The sequence below is a fragment of the Peromyscus eremicus genome, chromosome 14 (genome assembly GCF_949786415.1).
Source record: "Peromyscus eremicus chromosome 14, PerEre_H2_v1, whole genome shotgun sequence".
NCBI lineage: Eukaryota > Metazoa > Chordata > Mammalia > Rodentia > Cricetidae > Peromyscus > Peromyscus eremicus.
This window is the reverse complement of record NC_081430.1, coordinates 39,050,178-39,066,973: the sequence shown is the minus strand read 5'-3', so window position 1 is coordinate 39,066,973 and position 16,796 is coordinate 39,050,178. Positions and strand designations below refer to the sequence as shown.

The 16,796-nt window shown below is 38.7% G+C and overlaps 1 protein-coding gene across 16 annotated transcripts in view; it reads right to left on the bottom strand.

Moving 5' to 3' along the window:
* Nrxn3 (neurexin 3) overlaps window positions 1–16,796 on the bottom strand; it is a 1,488,381-nt gene that overhangs the window by 178,033 nt on the left and 1,293,552 nt on the right. For all 16 annotated transcript variants that reach the window (XM_059279967.1, XM_059279968.1, XM_059279961.1 and 13 more), the window contains one exon: window positions 5,236–5,407. In XM_059279967.1, coding sequence (XP_059135950.1) covers window positions 5,236–5,407 — 172 coding nt within the window. The remainder of the gene's footprint in view (window positions 1–5,235; window positions 5,408–16,796) is intronic.

The window sequence follows — 16,796 nt, the reverse complement described above, 5'->3', positions numbered from 1 at the left end:
AGTATCTTATCAAGAGTTTATTTATATTCTTTATTTTTAACTCTTCCAAGTCTCAGTGGCTTAGCATGAGGGACACATGTGCAAAATCTCTTATCTCCCAGCATATCATCTAAACTACAAGAGGATGGCAAGTAATTTAAATACATTTTAAACACACCATTATTGATTGAATGATTTTTAGTCATGGATGATTTTACTCTGAAGTGAAGACATTTGACACTGCGGAAACCTGTTTATGGCATACAGTGGGCTGAAATCACAGCTGCCATTCAACATCTTAGATGCTCCTGAGAGCATACCACTGCACCAACCATAATGCATGAGTCACTTAGCCCAAAATGTGAATAGTACCAGGTTCAGAAACATTACTATTGAAACTGCTCCAGGCATGGATTTCTGTTTCAGAAAATGTTTTATTTATATATCACCAAGACAGTGCAGTTATCAATAAAATAAGAACTCAGAAATAGTACAATGGGCAGGATGCTTAAGGTGGTGCTGTGTGAGGATCAGATAGAAATCTTGATTCTGTTCTTATGCTGTTGAGGCACTGAACATGTTGTTTAGCCTCTCAGAGTTTTCTATGGTTTGGATGAATGCTTCCCCAAAGGCCTACGTGCTAAAGACTTGTTTTCCTGGATGGTGTTATTAGAAGGTGCTGTGCACCTATTTATCAGAACTGTGTCCTTTTGGAAGGGCCTTAGACCAATGTATATCTTCTGTTTTCTGGATAATGATGTGAAATTTCATCCACTATATATACCTTCACCAGAGACTCAGAAACAAATGAGTCTACTCAACCCTGGACTGAAAATCCCAGAATTGTGAACCAAAGTCAACTTCACTTATAAATTATTCATTTTAGATAATGTTAATTGCTTCAGATATTGAATACAACCTCAAGCCCCATGAACCTAAACATATTTTTTCCCTGTGTTAGTTAATTGCCACAGGTATTTCAGGGTAATAAAAGAAAACTGACTAGTGGGATGATGATAAGAATTTCAGTCAAGAGTACCTCAATTGAGTTGATATGATATAGCAAAGGAAAAAAATCTATGAAGCCTAGCTCTCCTTAACCAACTCTTGGATGGGAAAATGGGGGTCCTATGCATTTTGAACTGCTCATCAGTCATCATTTCTCAAAGGGCTGGCTTTCACCTGAAAAGCTTTTAGGGTACCATGACCAGGATCATGATAGTTCTGGTGGCATAATGGCCACCCACTTATAGTTAAGAGTGAATCTTGAACAATCCTATTCAGTTCAGCCTCACAGGGGGCCCAGAGTAATGGTTAAAATTAATTCCGCATGTTCAACTCACCTTTCACCTCCCCTCCCTTGTCCTTACCATTGCATTGTGTAGAGAGAGCAATCAGAGGTTTTATAGGGCATATTTTTCAGTGTCTGGATGATAGCTCTGAGCTGATTCTCTTTTTATTTCTCTCTCCTCTTCCTTAGCCTTTCTATTTTCAGGTTCAAAGAAAGAAGTCACTTTTGAGCTCTATCTCCCAGAATCAAGTGATAGAAGAACCCAATAGCTGTATAACTATTTCCATTTTGGATACTCACTGATTCACAAAGAACCAGGGTTGCATGCTCTGTGCCCAGCTGGGCTCTCAATATTCCACAGTAGGATATTTTAGAAAGCCAAGCAAACTCCTATAAATGACTGTGAAAAGATTCAAGAGATGACCCATTCACCCTCTTGTGCCATTGATCCCTTTGAATGTGGTGGGCAGGAGTGAGTCCCAAGAGTATGCCCTCAGAATAAGACAACTAAAGTGAATATTTGGTAGAAGCTACTCTATATTAAAGCAATGCCTTCTTAAAATACACATTATTCTCAGTTGTCCCATGAGAGTCCATTGCTGTCATGAGGAGAAAAACTTGGACTCATTTGTTGTAATATTTGTTTTGTTCCTTAAATGTAAATTTTCTACCCCACATCTCATGACAACTACTTTTGTGTGGCTACTAAAATTGACCTTTATGGTAAGATACTCCTGAACTCTACTTGATGGCTGCTAATCATTTGCTGTTGTCAAATACAACAGAATGATTGGGGGGGAGGAAGGAGAACATATCTTTTTTTTTAATGTAGAAATTGTGTCAAGAATAGCTAGGTTGGTAGCTTTGCTGTTTGGTGATCAGACAAACAGATCATTGTGGTACCAAGCTTAAAAAAACAAATTAAACTTTTTAATATTGTAGTAATGATGCCTTAAGTTAGCTAAATGGATTCTTTCAATCTCATAAGAGAGAAACTAAGCTATTTGAGGTCTACGGGACTCTTAGGAACTCTTTGGAAGTCTTTTGAAATATAATACGCCTATAAATGTACATATATATATATATACATATATATATGTGTATATATATGTATATATGTATATATGTATATATGTGTATATATATATATATATATATATATATATATATATATATATATATATATATATATATATATAAAGCTGGGGAGATGCATGTTTGTGGTTATGCATTTTTCAAAATATCTCCCATTATTGTGGGACCAAGAGTAGAAACTGGATCTAACTGGGATGAGGATAGCCTGGTCTTGATTTTGTCCTTCAGTTATTATGTAATCTTAGGCTAGCAATAGAACCTGCCTGAGTGTCAGTTTTGATTTGAACTGGAGAATAGAAATATCTAGTTTATCTAACTCATGGGCTAGTACATAGTCAAAATGGACCATGTGTAAAGTGAGCATGTCTGATAATGCAGCTACCATTTATTGTGTGCTTACATGATTATCTAGCTTTTGGTTGTTCCTCTCCCTGAACCTGCACATATCTCTAAAAGTATCATTACATCTGCATCATCAGGACTAGAAACCAGAGGGGTGGTGAGCTTCACTGCCTTATGGAAAGTCTGGATTACCAGCTACGGAAAAGGCACACTTACCTAGAGAACCAGCAAATTAAATACAAGAGAAAATAAATGAGAAGTTCTGAAGAAGGAATCTGATGCACTCCCAATGTTAAAGCAATCATTAGAGGAGAAAAATCGGAACTGGAAAAAATTCTTATCCTTATTTCATGGTTCAGTGTTATTGTACCTTGAATTATATGTGGGGAAAGGCACCAAATATTTCAATACTTAGGGCATTTCAAGGTCTTAAACCAGCTGCCTGAGACATACAACTGATAGAAAAACAGGTTCTCAACTCATCAGGTGGCTCTAAGGCACATATTTCTAACTGCAAGGTGCTACCCTGCCCAACAATAATAACATTTATTAAAACTAAATGAGAGTTACCAGCGATGATAATAGTCGACAGGAAAAGCACTACCATTAAAGAAAGGTTTATTCTGCTCTGAAAGACTGGAGGAGGCAACCCATAATTTAGAACTAACGACACAAAGGGAGAGGCGCACAGCAAGGGTGACCGTGTGCGCTAAGGTATCTGTGGCTTTAAAATGACCACCCCAAAGCTTTCTCATTGCTGGCAACACATTTGTGGGTTCTCCATTGGCTTTCAGCAAGTGGTGAACATCAATTAAGAAATCTTTGAAGTTCTTAGCAGAAACACAACAAACCTCACGGCAGCAATTTTAGTGCCAATGATAATATGTATGGAGAAAGGGAGATGGATTTTTTTTTCCTATGAGCAAATAAATGAATAGCTTTTAAGGTCTTTCATATTACACTTTCTCTTCCTTCTTCCACTCACCGTCACATCCCCCAGGGTTAGGCAAGAAATGAAAATCAAGTAATTAGTGCCCAGGGAATGTAGATGTTGATAAAAATTGGCAGTAATTCTAACACCTCTGGCTTCCTTCAGATGCTCAAAGATAACCTTATGAGGTCATTTTTTTTTTTGAGGGGAGGTGACAATCTGTGAAATCCTAACAGAACTCCATCACTGGCTGAGCTGACTGTTAGAGGAAATCTAGGGTGATAGATATATGAGTAGATGGTGTAATTAATTAATTAGTATATTTATTGCTTCAGTGCCTTGGGACACTTGCTTCCACAATGCTTAAACCAGGGACAGGGAAAATCTGAATATTGAGGAAGAACCAAGCAGCACACGCATTGATTGGCTTTTAAAATGTAATATTGATTTGAAGCATGAAAACACAATTGTTGCCTTGAAGCTATTGAGAAAAGTATCTTGGGCCCAAAGTACACAAGTTTACTGTAAATATTTTTTTCAGGCATGATAATTATTAACTAAAATGCCCAGAATCCTGAAAATGTAATTTAGGCTTCATTATCAGCGCGCTCATCTCACTGTTGAAGAAGTGAGAGAAACAGACAAAAATGGGGGAATTTAGAGCATCAGACAGTGAGTTAGACATGCATCTCGTTCCCATTAGTAAAAAGCACAATCTCCTAAGCTATTTTCTGTCATCTGTCCATTAGGTTGCAACGCAATTATGGAGTAAGAGCCCCTTGCTTGGTATTTTCCCTTCTCTTTTTGGTGCTTTTATGGCCAGGGCTCAGGACTCTTGGTAGGAGACTTGAGAGATGAGAGAGGAAGCTGAGGGACTGTTTGAATGAGTTTCTTTAAAGAAGCTAGCCTTCTCTCTCCCCGCCCTTGATTCACCATCTGGCTCTGGGATTTTGCTGCTGCACACTCCAGGACTGTGAAATTCAAATGCATGATTAGGCCCTCTGTCTCCCATGCCAGCTTGCTTCCTAGGAAAATCACTACTAGGACCAGACTCCAAAGAGCAACACAGGCTTAGTGTGAGTGAGAGAAAATCACTTGGCAAATTCAAATACATAAAAAAAAAACCCTCTACCCTTGGTTTTTCTCACTGCTCCCCTGAGTTAATGCTCATGAATTCAAGTTTAATAAACTTGCTGGTATATTCTCTCTGCCACTTCTTGCCATCTGTCCCTGCAATCACACCTAACAACATAGTACTGCGTAGACCAGATATCACATCCATTATCTCCTGATCATCAACAATCCCCCAGAACAAGGGTGATGTCCCTTTCTTGCACTAGAAACCTTATAATATTTATCTTCAGTATGAACCAGTCAGGCAGCATTGATCTAAGGTTTGCAAAATAAAATGTTCAGTGCATAGGCAGTAAGTCTCCAGAAGCTGCCTACACTGCTCTAATCCTAAAGAAATAACTTTCTCAGACAAAAGATATAGATGTATTCTTTACCTATAAACTGGTAACAGTTATGAGAAAAGATGTCATGGGTGTCATAGGTGTCAGAGGTGATTTTGGAGGCCAAAAGAGAAGAATGTTACCTGTAGGGTAGTGTTCATTCACTGGCCAGTTGTCCACCTGAAGTGTGGCATTGCCCCCATTCCTGGTAAAGCGCACCACGTGGTATTTGCCATCATTGACGGGGGTTCTCTCTTCTTTGATGGAGATGTCAACTGTGCCAATATTGAAGACAACTCCAATTTTCCCTTGTTCCTGTAATAAAGAAACACAAAGGGCATGATTTCCACTGGCTAAAGGGTTTATTCCCTTTAAAGTTGATTCTCCAACTAGTAATAAACTTGTAGGTGCCCAGAGGGAGCTGTCAGTATGAAGCTAATAATAGTATCCTCTATTTCTTCATGGGCTTTCATCCTGAACATTAAAAAAAAAAAAATAGTATAAAGCCACCCAAACTGTTCTCACTGGCTGAACAGTACAAGTTACACCATTCAGTGGCCTTCGGTGAACACTGGTACTAGTTTGGCAGAACTTCTCAAAAGTGAAGCACGGTACTGAAAACTTTATTTCTGTGAAATGGATCGGGCCTGTCTCTTGAGAAGAGCTAGTAAGACACTGGATCCTGTATTATTTCACAATTCCGATTCAAGATGAAAGAGAGCCGGGCGGTGGTGGCGCACGCCTTTAATCCCAGCACTCGGGAGGCAGAGCCAGGCGGATCTCTGTGAGTTCGAGGCCAGCCTGGACTACCAAGTGAGTTCCAGTAAAGGCGCAAAGCTACACAGAGAAACCCTGTCTCGAAAAACCAAAAAAAAAAAAAAAAAAAAAAAAACTATTATCAAGATGAAAGAGAAAATATGAGCCTGCCTCCACATTTTGGGATATTGAAGGCCAAGCAGAGGTGTATGGAAAGGTTAGGAGACAATGGCTGAGAAACTGATATTGTATACCAAATCTTTTATATTTTCTGTGGTTCCAAGCCACAAGAAAAGGTACTTTGCACAAAGGGCAATGAACTTGAGCAGGAGTTTTCAGAACTGGTGACTACCAATCTTTCCAGATTTGTAGCCCTATTGTTCAGTTAATCTAGAGATAAAATATTCATGCTGTAGCTTTGCTATATAGCAGAAGTCAACATCAATAGCTCAAAATGACTGGGGGCGGAGAAATTGCAAAGGATTTTAGCATACAGACATTATGGCAATGAAGATGAAGATGATAGAGATGATGAGGATGGAGATGAGATCATCCACCTCCAGGAAAATGCCTGGAAACACTGAACTATACATCACAATGCTATTAAAACCCTTACCATTTAATAATTGGTTATGACTAAGAGTTGGAATTGGTAGTCACAATGAAACAGAATGGAAGTGGCCTTCCTGGTCAGATACAATCAACTTCTTCAACCTCCTGGAACAATATGACAACTTGGCAGAGTATCAGGAGGGATGGAGCAAGAGAGAATGGAGGATATTTTCTCCATCTTTGAAGTTGTCTGTCTTACTGGCAATAGGCTGGGCACTTGGTGGTAATAACATTTAGTTGTCATTCTGACATTTACAAGGTTGAGTCACAGTATTTTTTTCATCACACTCTCTTATCCACTATTCAGTTGTTTGAGGAATAGAAGGGGGGATAAACAGGGAAAGGAAAAGGCAGAAAGGAAGAATGATATAGTTAAAGACTAGAATCCATATCACTTATGTCCTAGGAACTATTTTATAGGTGCTCAGATTTACTATCCATTCATTCATTCACTCACTCAATATATAAATGTAATATTAAGTATCTAGTCTACTTATAAATTAAGATTTCTTGTGGAATGGATACTGGTTTCCATATATTTTGGTACAATTTATTTCCTTTCCAAAGAGGTATGCTTTCTTCAACTTGCCATTTATCTTTTTTGTCCTTTCCTATGTAAATGTATCTCATATCTGACTAAGAAAAAGACCAGTACCCAAGAGTCTTGATTTTAGAAGGGGATAATATAGATGGATTGATGAATCATGTTGTCATCACTCAGAAAAGCAGACCCAGGGTGGACATTATTGCTTCTTTTGTGCCCAGAGAGTTTAGTGTGGGATACAAACTATTGCCTGCATTTCTAATTTTCTAAACCCTGTAAAAAGTATCCCAGTGCCTTCCCACATGATGACTAAGTAGGCTCATTTTTGTTTATTGGTATCAATGTGATCTTGAAATTTGTTTGTTTCATCTCTCTATATTAAACAACTTACCTAGCCCTGGGAATTATGTAAGGAATGGTCAATATGATGATAAGGTATTTAATACAGTGTTCATGCCCATAATGAATAATACTTCAATGCATTTCAACCTTCTTCTTTGATCCTCTGGGAGTTTGGAAATGACATAACATATTTGCTCTGTCTTACAGAGGTGCCATTCATTATTCATTTCTTTAAGGATATGGGAATGAATGGGTAGGTGGGTGTTCATGCCCTCATAGGGATAAGCAAGGCTATAAAAGCCTGAATCACCATGTACTTACAGAATGACAGAACTGGAGGAGTTAAAAACCACATCTTCAGATGCCATTACTCCTCTGCCCACCCTATATATGTGGGCTGTTTATTGCATTGTGGTTCTTCCTTGAGAAACCACTCCATAAATCCTGGATGCGTGGAAAAGCCTGCTGGTGATTCAGTTCACCTCTGAGTCACTAATTAATCATGGATAGAGAACAGTGTTAGTGTTCTAAAGGGAACGGAGACCTCAGTGCTCTGCAGCTCTCAATGACAGTGGGGGCAAAGGACAGTTCTGGCTCAGTGAGTTAGTTGATCAGCAAGATATATTCCTGGGCAGATTTTCTGCAAGATCCATAATAGATTCAGGACAAGAAAAGATTTAATCTCTGCCAGAATAAATATTTGGTCCTTATCTTAGGTGCCACACATTTGCCACTAGAATTGGGATTTCCAAAGGATGTTAATACTGTCAGCACATTGCCAAATCCAATGTAGACCCTATCCCAGATGTTTCTCTTTACTTCCCACAGTGGTAAATGTGGCTGTGTTAGACATCAGATGTGGTCTCTTCATTTGCAATAATAAGATTGCATTATCATCATTTCCTTGTCATTTGTCATGGGACCAGAGTGGCATTATAATCCATGACTAACTGCTTTGCTTCAGTTCATTAGAAGTCACAGAAGCCTTGTGGCAAATACCCATATTGTTGCCCAGGCTTGAACAGATCATATGCAGCTTTCATGAAAATAAACTCCTGTGGTCCCTGTGTCTACCAAAGGAAAGAGGTGAAGGATAAACACATTAGCTTCACATCATCCCTCCCTGTCCTTGTGGCAACTTACTTAACTATTCTGAATTCATTTTTTTAAAAAAAATAATATGCTGTGGGGCAAGATGCCACTTTTAAATTCTTCAAAGGATTATTATAATGAAATAATATGACTTGTGTGATGAATGCTGTAGTACTTTGCTCTCTCTTTTACTAATGTGTATATGTGCATATGTGTGTTCGCAGGTGTGTATACACAGTGTAGGACCTAGAAGACAGCCTCAGCCTTTTTTTTTTTTTTTTTTTTTGACACCGAGTCTCTCACTGGCCTGAAGCTTATCAATTAGGAAGAATGGCTGGCCAGTGTGCCCTAGAAATATTACTCTCTTTGCCTCCCAAATACTGGGGTTACAGATACATGCCATTATGCCTGGTTTTTGTTTTGTTTTTTGTTTTTTTACATGGGTGCTAGGGGTTAAATTTGGGTTCTTTAACTTGCAAGGCATCCTAACAACTGAGCCATCCTATCAGTCCCATCTACTAGTACCTTCTAAGTTAAAAAAATACATAAAAATATGAGATAGATGAAATTGGGGGGACTGTGTAGTCATTTTCCCATAAAAAGTGACCTGTCATTATTAGAGAAATTAATAACATTCAGTAGGACGGTCATGCATGGATTTCAGCACAACACAGTCAGGTAACACCTCTGCTTTTTAAAACTGCATGACCTTTGCAGTTTATTTATAAAAGGGTATGTAATGAGAGGGAGGGGGGGAAATTGTTACCTCTGGAGCCTGTTGTGTGGATTATGTGTGAAGCATCTGCCATATGGCTATGCATACTTCCTGGTGGAAACACATCACTCCTTTCTCTTCTCGTTAGTGTAATTGAAAGTAGTAGTGTGTGCTAAGGACTGGTTGGTTTGGCAGGCACTGCCATCAAGATCTATTGTGAAAATAAATGTAAATTTTCGCAAACAGAATTTTTTTTTTCAGGGCTGATTTCCTGTCACAGTTTGGTAGTTGCTTTCTTGCCACATTCCTTGGTGCCTTTTATAAGCCTCTCAAACACAAGCAAAATGTAGTTGCAGAAACAACATGGCTATAAATTTTAATAACTCCACACCCATCATCACTGAAGTTGGTACCAAGGCAATCGCTTCAATCTATGTTCTTCCTTGATATTAAAAACAAAGACAAGTGGTAAATCAGAAGACATTACCAATCATCTTCAAGTGCATTCAGGAGAAAACCTGAATGGTACAGGAACATCTGCTTTCCACAGTCAGTAAGTCATTCCTTATCAATAATGACTATTTATGAGCCCACCTGGTTCTTCAAATGAGCCCAGATTCAGCTACTTGATCCTCAATCAGCCACATTATGATTAATATGGCCAACATAACCCCAGGGATGCTGCAAGCTCTAGAGTGAGGATTTAGAAGCAGAAATATACAGAGGCAAGAGAAAATTTTCAGGAATAAAGGAAGAGCTCCCCAATGGCCATCTCTTCATTTGTTCCACAGTGCCTCTGGGGAAGGTGAAATGCACTATCCCTTACTTCAGAAAATTGCAGCTGACAGAAACAAAACAGAGATTCTCAAGTGTATGCCCAGGAGATGTTCACTGGAAACATTTCTCCATGGTGCCACTGTTAGGCGTCTCACAGAACTGTTTGTTCAGTACTAGACAACAGCACAGTGAAAGCAATGAGTCAATGATGCTTCTATGCCTATGCGCAACAAGACCTTGGCAATATTCCAGTCCACTTTCTACTACAGAGAGGAGTTAATGGTTCTGTTCACACATTTTTCTAGTTCTCCCAATTAAAGACTCACAGTAAGAGCAACCTTTTGAATCCCTTTGTGATGGATAGGCCCAGGAGCTCAGGGGTAAGTAATTGCCATTGTTGAATCACACATATAATTTCTGGTATGAGAGTCGCCAGTGTCCTCCCAGTGCTGTGAATCACCGTCCTCAGAAAATTCTTGGTAGTGGTTGCTTTGTCATTTTGGGTCACTGAGTGAGGGTGGTAGCAAGTTAATTTGCAATGGACATGGCTGAGGGAGAATTCCTGTGTGCTTTGAGTTCAGAGTGTTCTGGGCTATCACAGATGCATGACTGTTGCAACCTGAATACTCAGTATATATTTTTGAATAGGATTATTTTCCAGTTTCTCATAATTACTTGAGTATATGTGACAAAACAGTGTCTAAGGTCAGAATTTAAGTTTGTCTGACTTGAACTCATGGATTTTCCACTGAGGCACATTTCTGTCCCATGTATTATGTGTTGCAATCAAATTTTAGTCATGTTCTGAGGGGAATATACCTGGGCGATATAGTCAATGCACAAACATCACAAGGTCTGATACAGGAGTGATGTCACTAAGTGACACAATGTCACAGGGCTACATATCTATACATTGTCTCTGTAGACTAAAATGCCACTCTATAATATGTGACCATATTTATATCAAAAGTATAATGTCCACTTCAGTGTCAGCCATACTATGTAATTTGTGTGTTTAAGAAACCTAGTAATTAAGGTTCTTTGAATATAAAAATTTTATCAGAGCTCAGTAAATGATTATTAAGTGAATGATGAATTGAACTGTGTGGTTGTGAACTTTAAAAATGAATGCCTTTGGCACTAGAGTCTAAACAGAATTGGTATAGTATCAGCAAAAACAGACCATAATAAATATGTTCAGATTTTGTATAATAAAAGCAAAACATATATTTTCATTTTGCTCTTTAAATACAATGTGCAAATACACAAGATGATGGGGATTAACTTACCTGGTTCACTAGATAATTTCAGTTAAGGGGGGGATCTATTAACTTTCTTTGCAATAAAATATTCTGCAGTCAGTAGAACAGAGATTGAGCATTTTTGTGCCTGTCAGCTGTCTTTCCAGGAAGATCATGACCTTAATGTTTAAATAAGATAATCACCTTTTTCTAAAACCCGAGACAACTAATAGTTAATCAGGGCTGAAGATGCACTTTCTATGTGTGGAGTTACATACTATTAAAGGATTGAGAGAATGGAAAAAGCAAGATATCTTCTTCAAGAAATCTCACAGAGAGAATCAGCTCTTCCGAAGCCACTCAACTCACAAGATCCCAGCCATGATATTGTGGGCTTTCCTTGCCATCTGCTGACAATGTCCTCTACCCATTCCTTTGAGAAGCTTGAATGTGGCCATAACAGAAGTTCAGGGAAGAAGAAAGTATCTGGTCTGGGTTCATAAAAAAATGGAGACCAGTTAATGCTCCACATTATTTCAACCATGTAATGTTGAGCAGATCTCATAACTCTGATTCTCAGGCTATCTTCATTAAAGTGAGGAGCATATCACCATAGACACAGTAATATCTGCAGTAAATGATGTATACTGATTGAAATGAATAAAATCTTGAGAAATCTAAAATGGGTAGGCTCTACAAAGAGTGATATAATGACAATGTTAATTTGTGGCATGGGGGCAATGAATGATAATGTATTTGAGGATAACTGGGTAAGAAATGGTCTTACAGGTAACATGCAAACCATAGGCATGCACAGGTCATTCATTGTGGATGTTGTTCTATTTGGAATGACTACATTTCATTCAGAATTGACTCCAGAATCTTTACCAACTGTCCTCAGAAAATTCATGTTAAATGGCACAGAAACTAATTCTGTTGTCCTAGATCTGTGTAAGTTGCAGTGACCTCTGTACCCACCCCACAAAGTTACAATGACCTCTCCTCCTGACTAGAGATGTACTTTCTTTCCCTAGTTCTGCTGATGTCTGCTTACAGGAGGTCAATCAATTAAAGCGGATTAGATGTACAATCTGAAATGCTAACAGAGGGCCAAGAGAGATAAGACTGATAAATAGCTCAAGACAGCTCCATCTCCAACGTTAAACAAATTTTAAGGAGGATGACAGCTTAGGACAGCAGGAACTCTGACCTGAAGAGAAAAGAATCGAGATAGGATACAGCAATTGGTCCAAATAAGTAAGATACAAGTCACAATCATGGCTCTAATCATTACCAGTAACAAATAGCATCCTAAATCATTGGGTCCTTCAAATCACCCTGAATGTCTGCTTCTCAGCCACTTACTCATTCAGTAAAGTTTAAACATAAGATAAAAAAAAAATACTCATTTCTGTAGGAAATCCAGTACTTTACCAAGACCTCTGGCAGTCTCCTGGCAGTAATTAGATGGCAGTTGAGAAGGCCGTGCTTAAAAAAACCCAACACAGATTAACATCTCCTAGAAATGCTTTACCCCATGCCCACCCCAAATATCTGATAGATCATTAAAGATCAGAAATAACCTCAATAGAAACCTCAAACTCTGTGCTCATATTAACAGAATTATAGACATCAAAATTAGGGAACATGTTTCAAATCACCTAGAATTCTTCTAGAAGTACTTCATATCATATCTACATGTCAACAAAGTGTGGTCCCAGAACCAAAACTCAGCATTACCTAAGGAAACATTAGAATTTTAAATGTTAGGTCTAATGGCTGACCTTCTGAACCAGAAACTTTAGACTGGAGTTTAGTAATGTCTGAGAATGCCTATGCAATAATACAGGCATTTGTTCAAGTTTGGAGACAGCTTCCTTACATTTGTATCTCAATTCTGCTTGGACTCCGATTAACCTGAGGATGATTCTGTTCCCAAGAGCATTTGGTAAGCTCTATGCTACTTGCATCTAGTGAATTCCGGCCAGGAAAGCTGCTAAATATTTAATAATATACAGTGAAGAATTATCTGGCTCATAATGTTAAATGTGGTACTATTTAAAAAAAACTATACTAGGAACTTTGGTACATCAATCACTCATTAAACATCTGTAAAGTGAATGCTACATGGTTGAAATCATTTCACCTAGATTTGCACATATGGCCTACTATATTCTCCACAAATCTGTGTAGTATTTATACATGACTACAACACACACACACACACACACACACACACACACACACACACACACACACACAAAGCATACATGCGTACATATACATGCATGCATGCTTGACTCCAGAGGCCCAGAATATAAGGTAAGCAATAAGCATTGTTAATAATATCTAGCTCTTCCCCGATCTACATGTTGATCAAATGCCTGCTTTATATATGAACTTTGAAATGCAATCTCACATAACCAGAAAATGATAGGTATATTTTATATGATCTATGCTAATTCTTCTACCCGATCTTTTTAACCCTCTTACCTACTAACTCACTGTTGAGACTACCTAGAATATTTTCTCAGTACCTCTCCACTGGCATAATAATATCAGCTGCTCTTATAAGTCCTGCCAACTCTTGACCTTTTTCTTCAAAGTGGGTAGTTTTAGTCATTTTCAACAAAGATGCATGACCACCTCTGAGTAAGCTGCATCTTCTTTGGAAGTAGATATTCTGGGCAAAGTGAGGATGAGCAGAAGGTTCCTTATGTAAGGAACTCAGCAAACACTTAGTAACCCTTGAGACTCACTCTGTGGTTGTAAAGAAATCTTTAGTGGCTCTCCAAAGGGCTTTACTATTTGCTTCACTCATAAGTGATAGCTGTGCTAACATTATGGTCTCATGGTGAATGGATCTTAGTGAATATAAACACTAGCCAAGTATGCTTTCTCTAAATAGTAAGACACCCTCACCCACTCCCAGATAAATTCCCAGTAGATACTCTATATAATTTTCTAGCTGAAGAAAAATAATCCTGATACATATTCTATTTCAAATATATATTCTATTTCAAAATAGAAATTCAGTATGAGGAGCCACCAGGATATAGAATATAGGTTGTGGCAGTTTTTAAATGATTTGTTTGAGGAAAAAATATACAAATTTAGAGGAGACACATAAACTTGGACCAAGGATTAGCAGACTAGGCTATAAATCTAATTGTTTTTTGTTTTTGAAAATAATTTTTTGGGGGGATGTGGCTATAGTCATTAATGTCCCCTTTTTACTGTATTGTTCCTGGCTGCCTTTGTACCATAGCAGCACAGTTGAGTAGTTGCTACAGAGGTCATGTGGCCTAGAGACCCATTTTTTTTTTAATCTCTGATCCTCTACTGAGGTAGCTTCCTGGTCTTTGTTTTTATTCTTATTTTGACCATTAGCTTATGTTTAAGTATTCCAAAGAACTCAAATGAGTGTGTGAAGGTCACATGGAGAAGATGTACTATGCCTGCTCATTTAAGAATTGGGTCTAGACTGACCCAGTTGTTCTGGACTGACCCAGTTCACTTCTTTTGCTTACTTGGTTTTCACAGGGACAACTGTAGACCATGCTGAGAATGTGGTATACTTAAATAAGAAATTACTGGCTAGAGCAACAAAGTCTCTGCTACAGTCCTTCTACATTGCAGGCCAGAGTTCCATTTCCCTAGGAAAATAAACTCGGGTTCTTGGAGCATACAGAGATGGGATTCCATCTAACACAGTCAGCTTAACCTGGGCCTTAAGGGACTGGCTCCCAATGAATCCTAGGCTTTTCTTATCATCTGATGCCTATCATAAGTCATAAACCCTCTTCATGGAACTTGGCATGTGTTGGGGGAATTTCTGTCTCACTGGGATCAAGCATGTTGATAACTAGTGCATCACAAATCCCCTTCATAACTATTATCTGGCAGATAGAGTACAGTTCTAATAAGGGGAGACAAGATATATAAAGAATCTGCCAATTAAGCATGAAACTAATCTATCTCGGATCCCACTGAGGGTGGTCTAAACACTAAAAGCAATTCAACCTAACTCTGTTTGAAGGCGGTCAGCTGTGAGTGCAGAGAAATAAATCAGAAGCTTCTGGCAAAAGATGAGAGTAGCTAGTGATAGTCTGGGAATGGAGAGATGGGGCAAAGTTATAAGTTATTAAAATTGTAATGATATGACATTACTTCCAGAAAATATATCTAGTTCTCTGAGAGTGACTCATGTACATGATCAAGGCTTGGGATTCTAAAAGACAGCACACATCACTCAGATGTTAGGATTTCACTTTACTCTATTAGGTAAAATGAGAGAGGAGAATAGCATTGTGGCACAATGAATATCTTGGTCTCCAGGCCCCCGATGCATCTGCAGGACATGCGACAAATAGTGAATAATGGAGCACTCTCAATCTACCTGCAAGCAGAATCAGCTGTGCCGTCATCTTGGAATGAACACACTAAAATAAGGGCTCATTTTTCCTTTCCTAGTTATTGTAAACAAAATGGCCAGGAGACACTCATATATCAGTACTGCTTGTCTGCACACAGGGACTGTGGGGTGTGTGTCCTGGAGATAGTGTCACCACTGAGTATTTCATCCAGGTGATATTTTACAGTCATCTTGTTTGTCAAATATCACAACTCTAACATTCCCTCTTGGGTCAGATTAGCATTTCTAATTCAAAAGGTTGATTATGAATTGTTCCCAGCCACCCTTTAAACACACACACACACACACACACACACACACACACACACACACACACACACAGAGAGAGAGAGAGAGAGAGAGAGAGAGAGAGAGAGAGAGAGAGAGAGAGAGAGAGAGAGAGAGAAGAAAGGGATAGAATTTAAACAGCTGATGAACATCAGGAGCAAGCAAGACAACTGACCTCCATGACAGCATCAAAGCCTCTGCAGGTGAGAGTGGCCTGAACCCCAGAGAGAAGCATTAAAGGGAAACACCTTTCTCTCTGCCAGGGTGGGATGAGTGAAAGCGACCCACATCAGGACTTGAAAATGTCTCAGGAGTCTACTACAGCATCCTTAGGAATCACTCCACAGCTGTGTGTTCTTTCCTTTAGCATTTTTTGAAAGTTTTATGTGTATGAGTGTTTCTCATGTATGCATGTCTGTGTACCATGTGCATGCCTGGTGAAGAAGACAGTGTCAGATCCCCTGTAACTGCAGCTGCCATCTTGGTACTTGGTAACGAACCCGGGTCCTTTGCAAGAACAAATGCTCTTAACTGAAGAATCATTTCTCTACCCCAAATGCTATGTGTTCTCTTTAAAAAAGCAAAAAAAATCATCAAGGCCAAGGCTTCTCATTTCAATTTACTTGAACTTAGCTTCCCATTTTCAATTTCAACTAAATGTAGACATGTCCCTGGGAGAGCAGAACACCATCTTTCCCTCTGACATGGTATGTGCCATGAGTTCCCAGGGAGCAAGCCCCAGTATCAGATACACAATTATTCAGGGAGTCTACAGTGAAACCCCACACAATATAGCAAGCATTCTGCAATGGCATTTAAACAGCATAGTCTTTCTTCTCCCTCTTCTTTATGAGTGCCTTACAATTTTATTCATTAATATAAAGATGTGAAACAATTTCATCCAAAAGGTCAAGAAACATTGT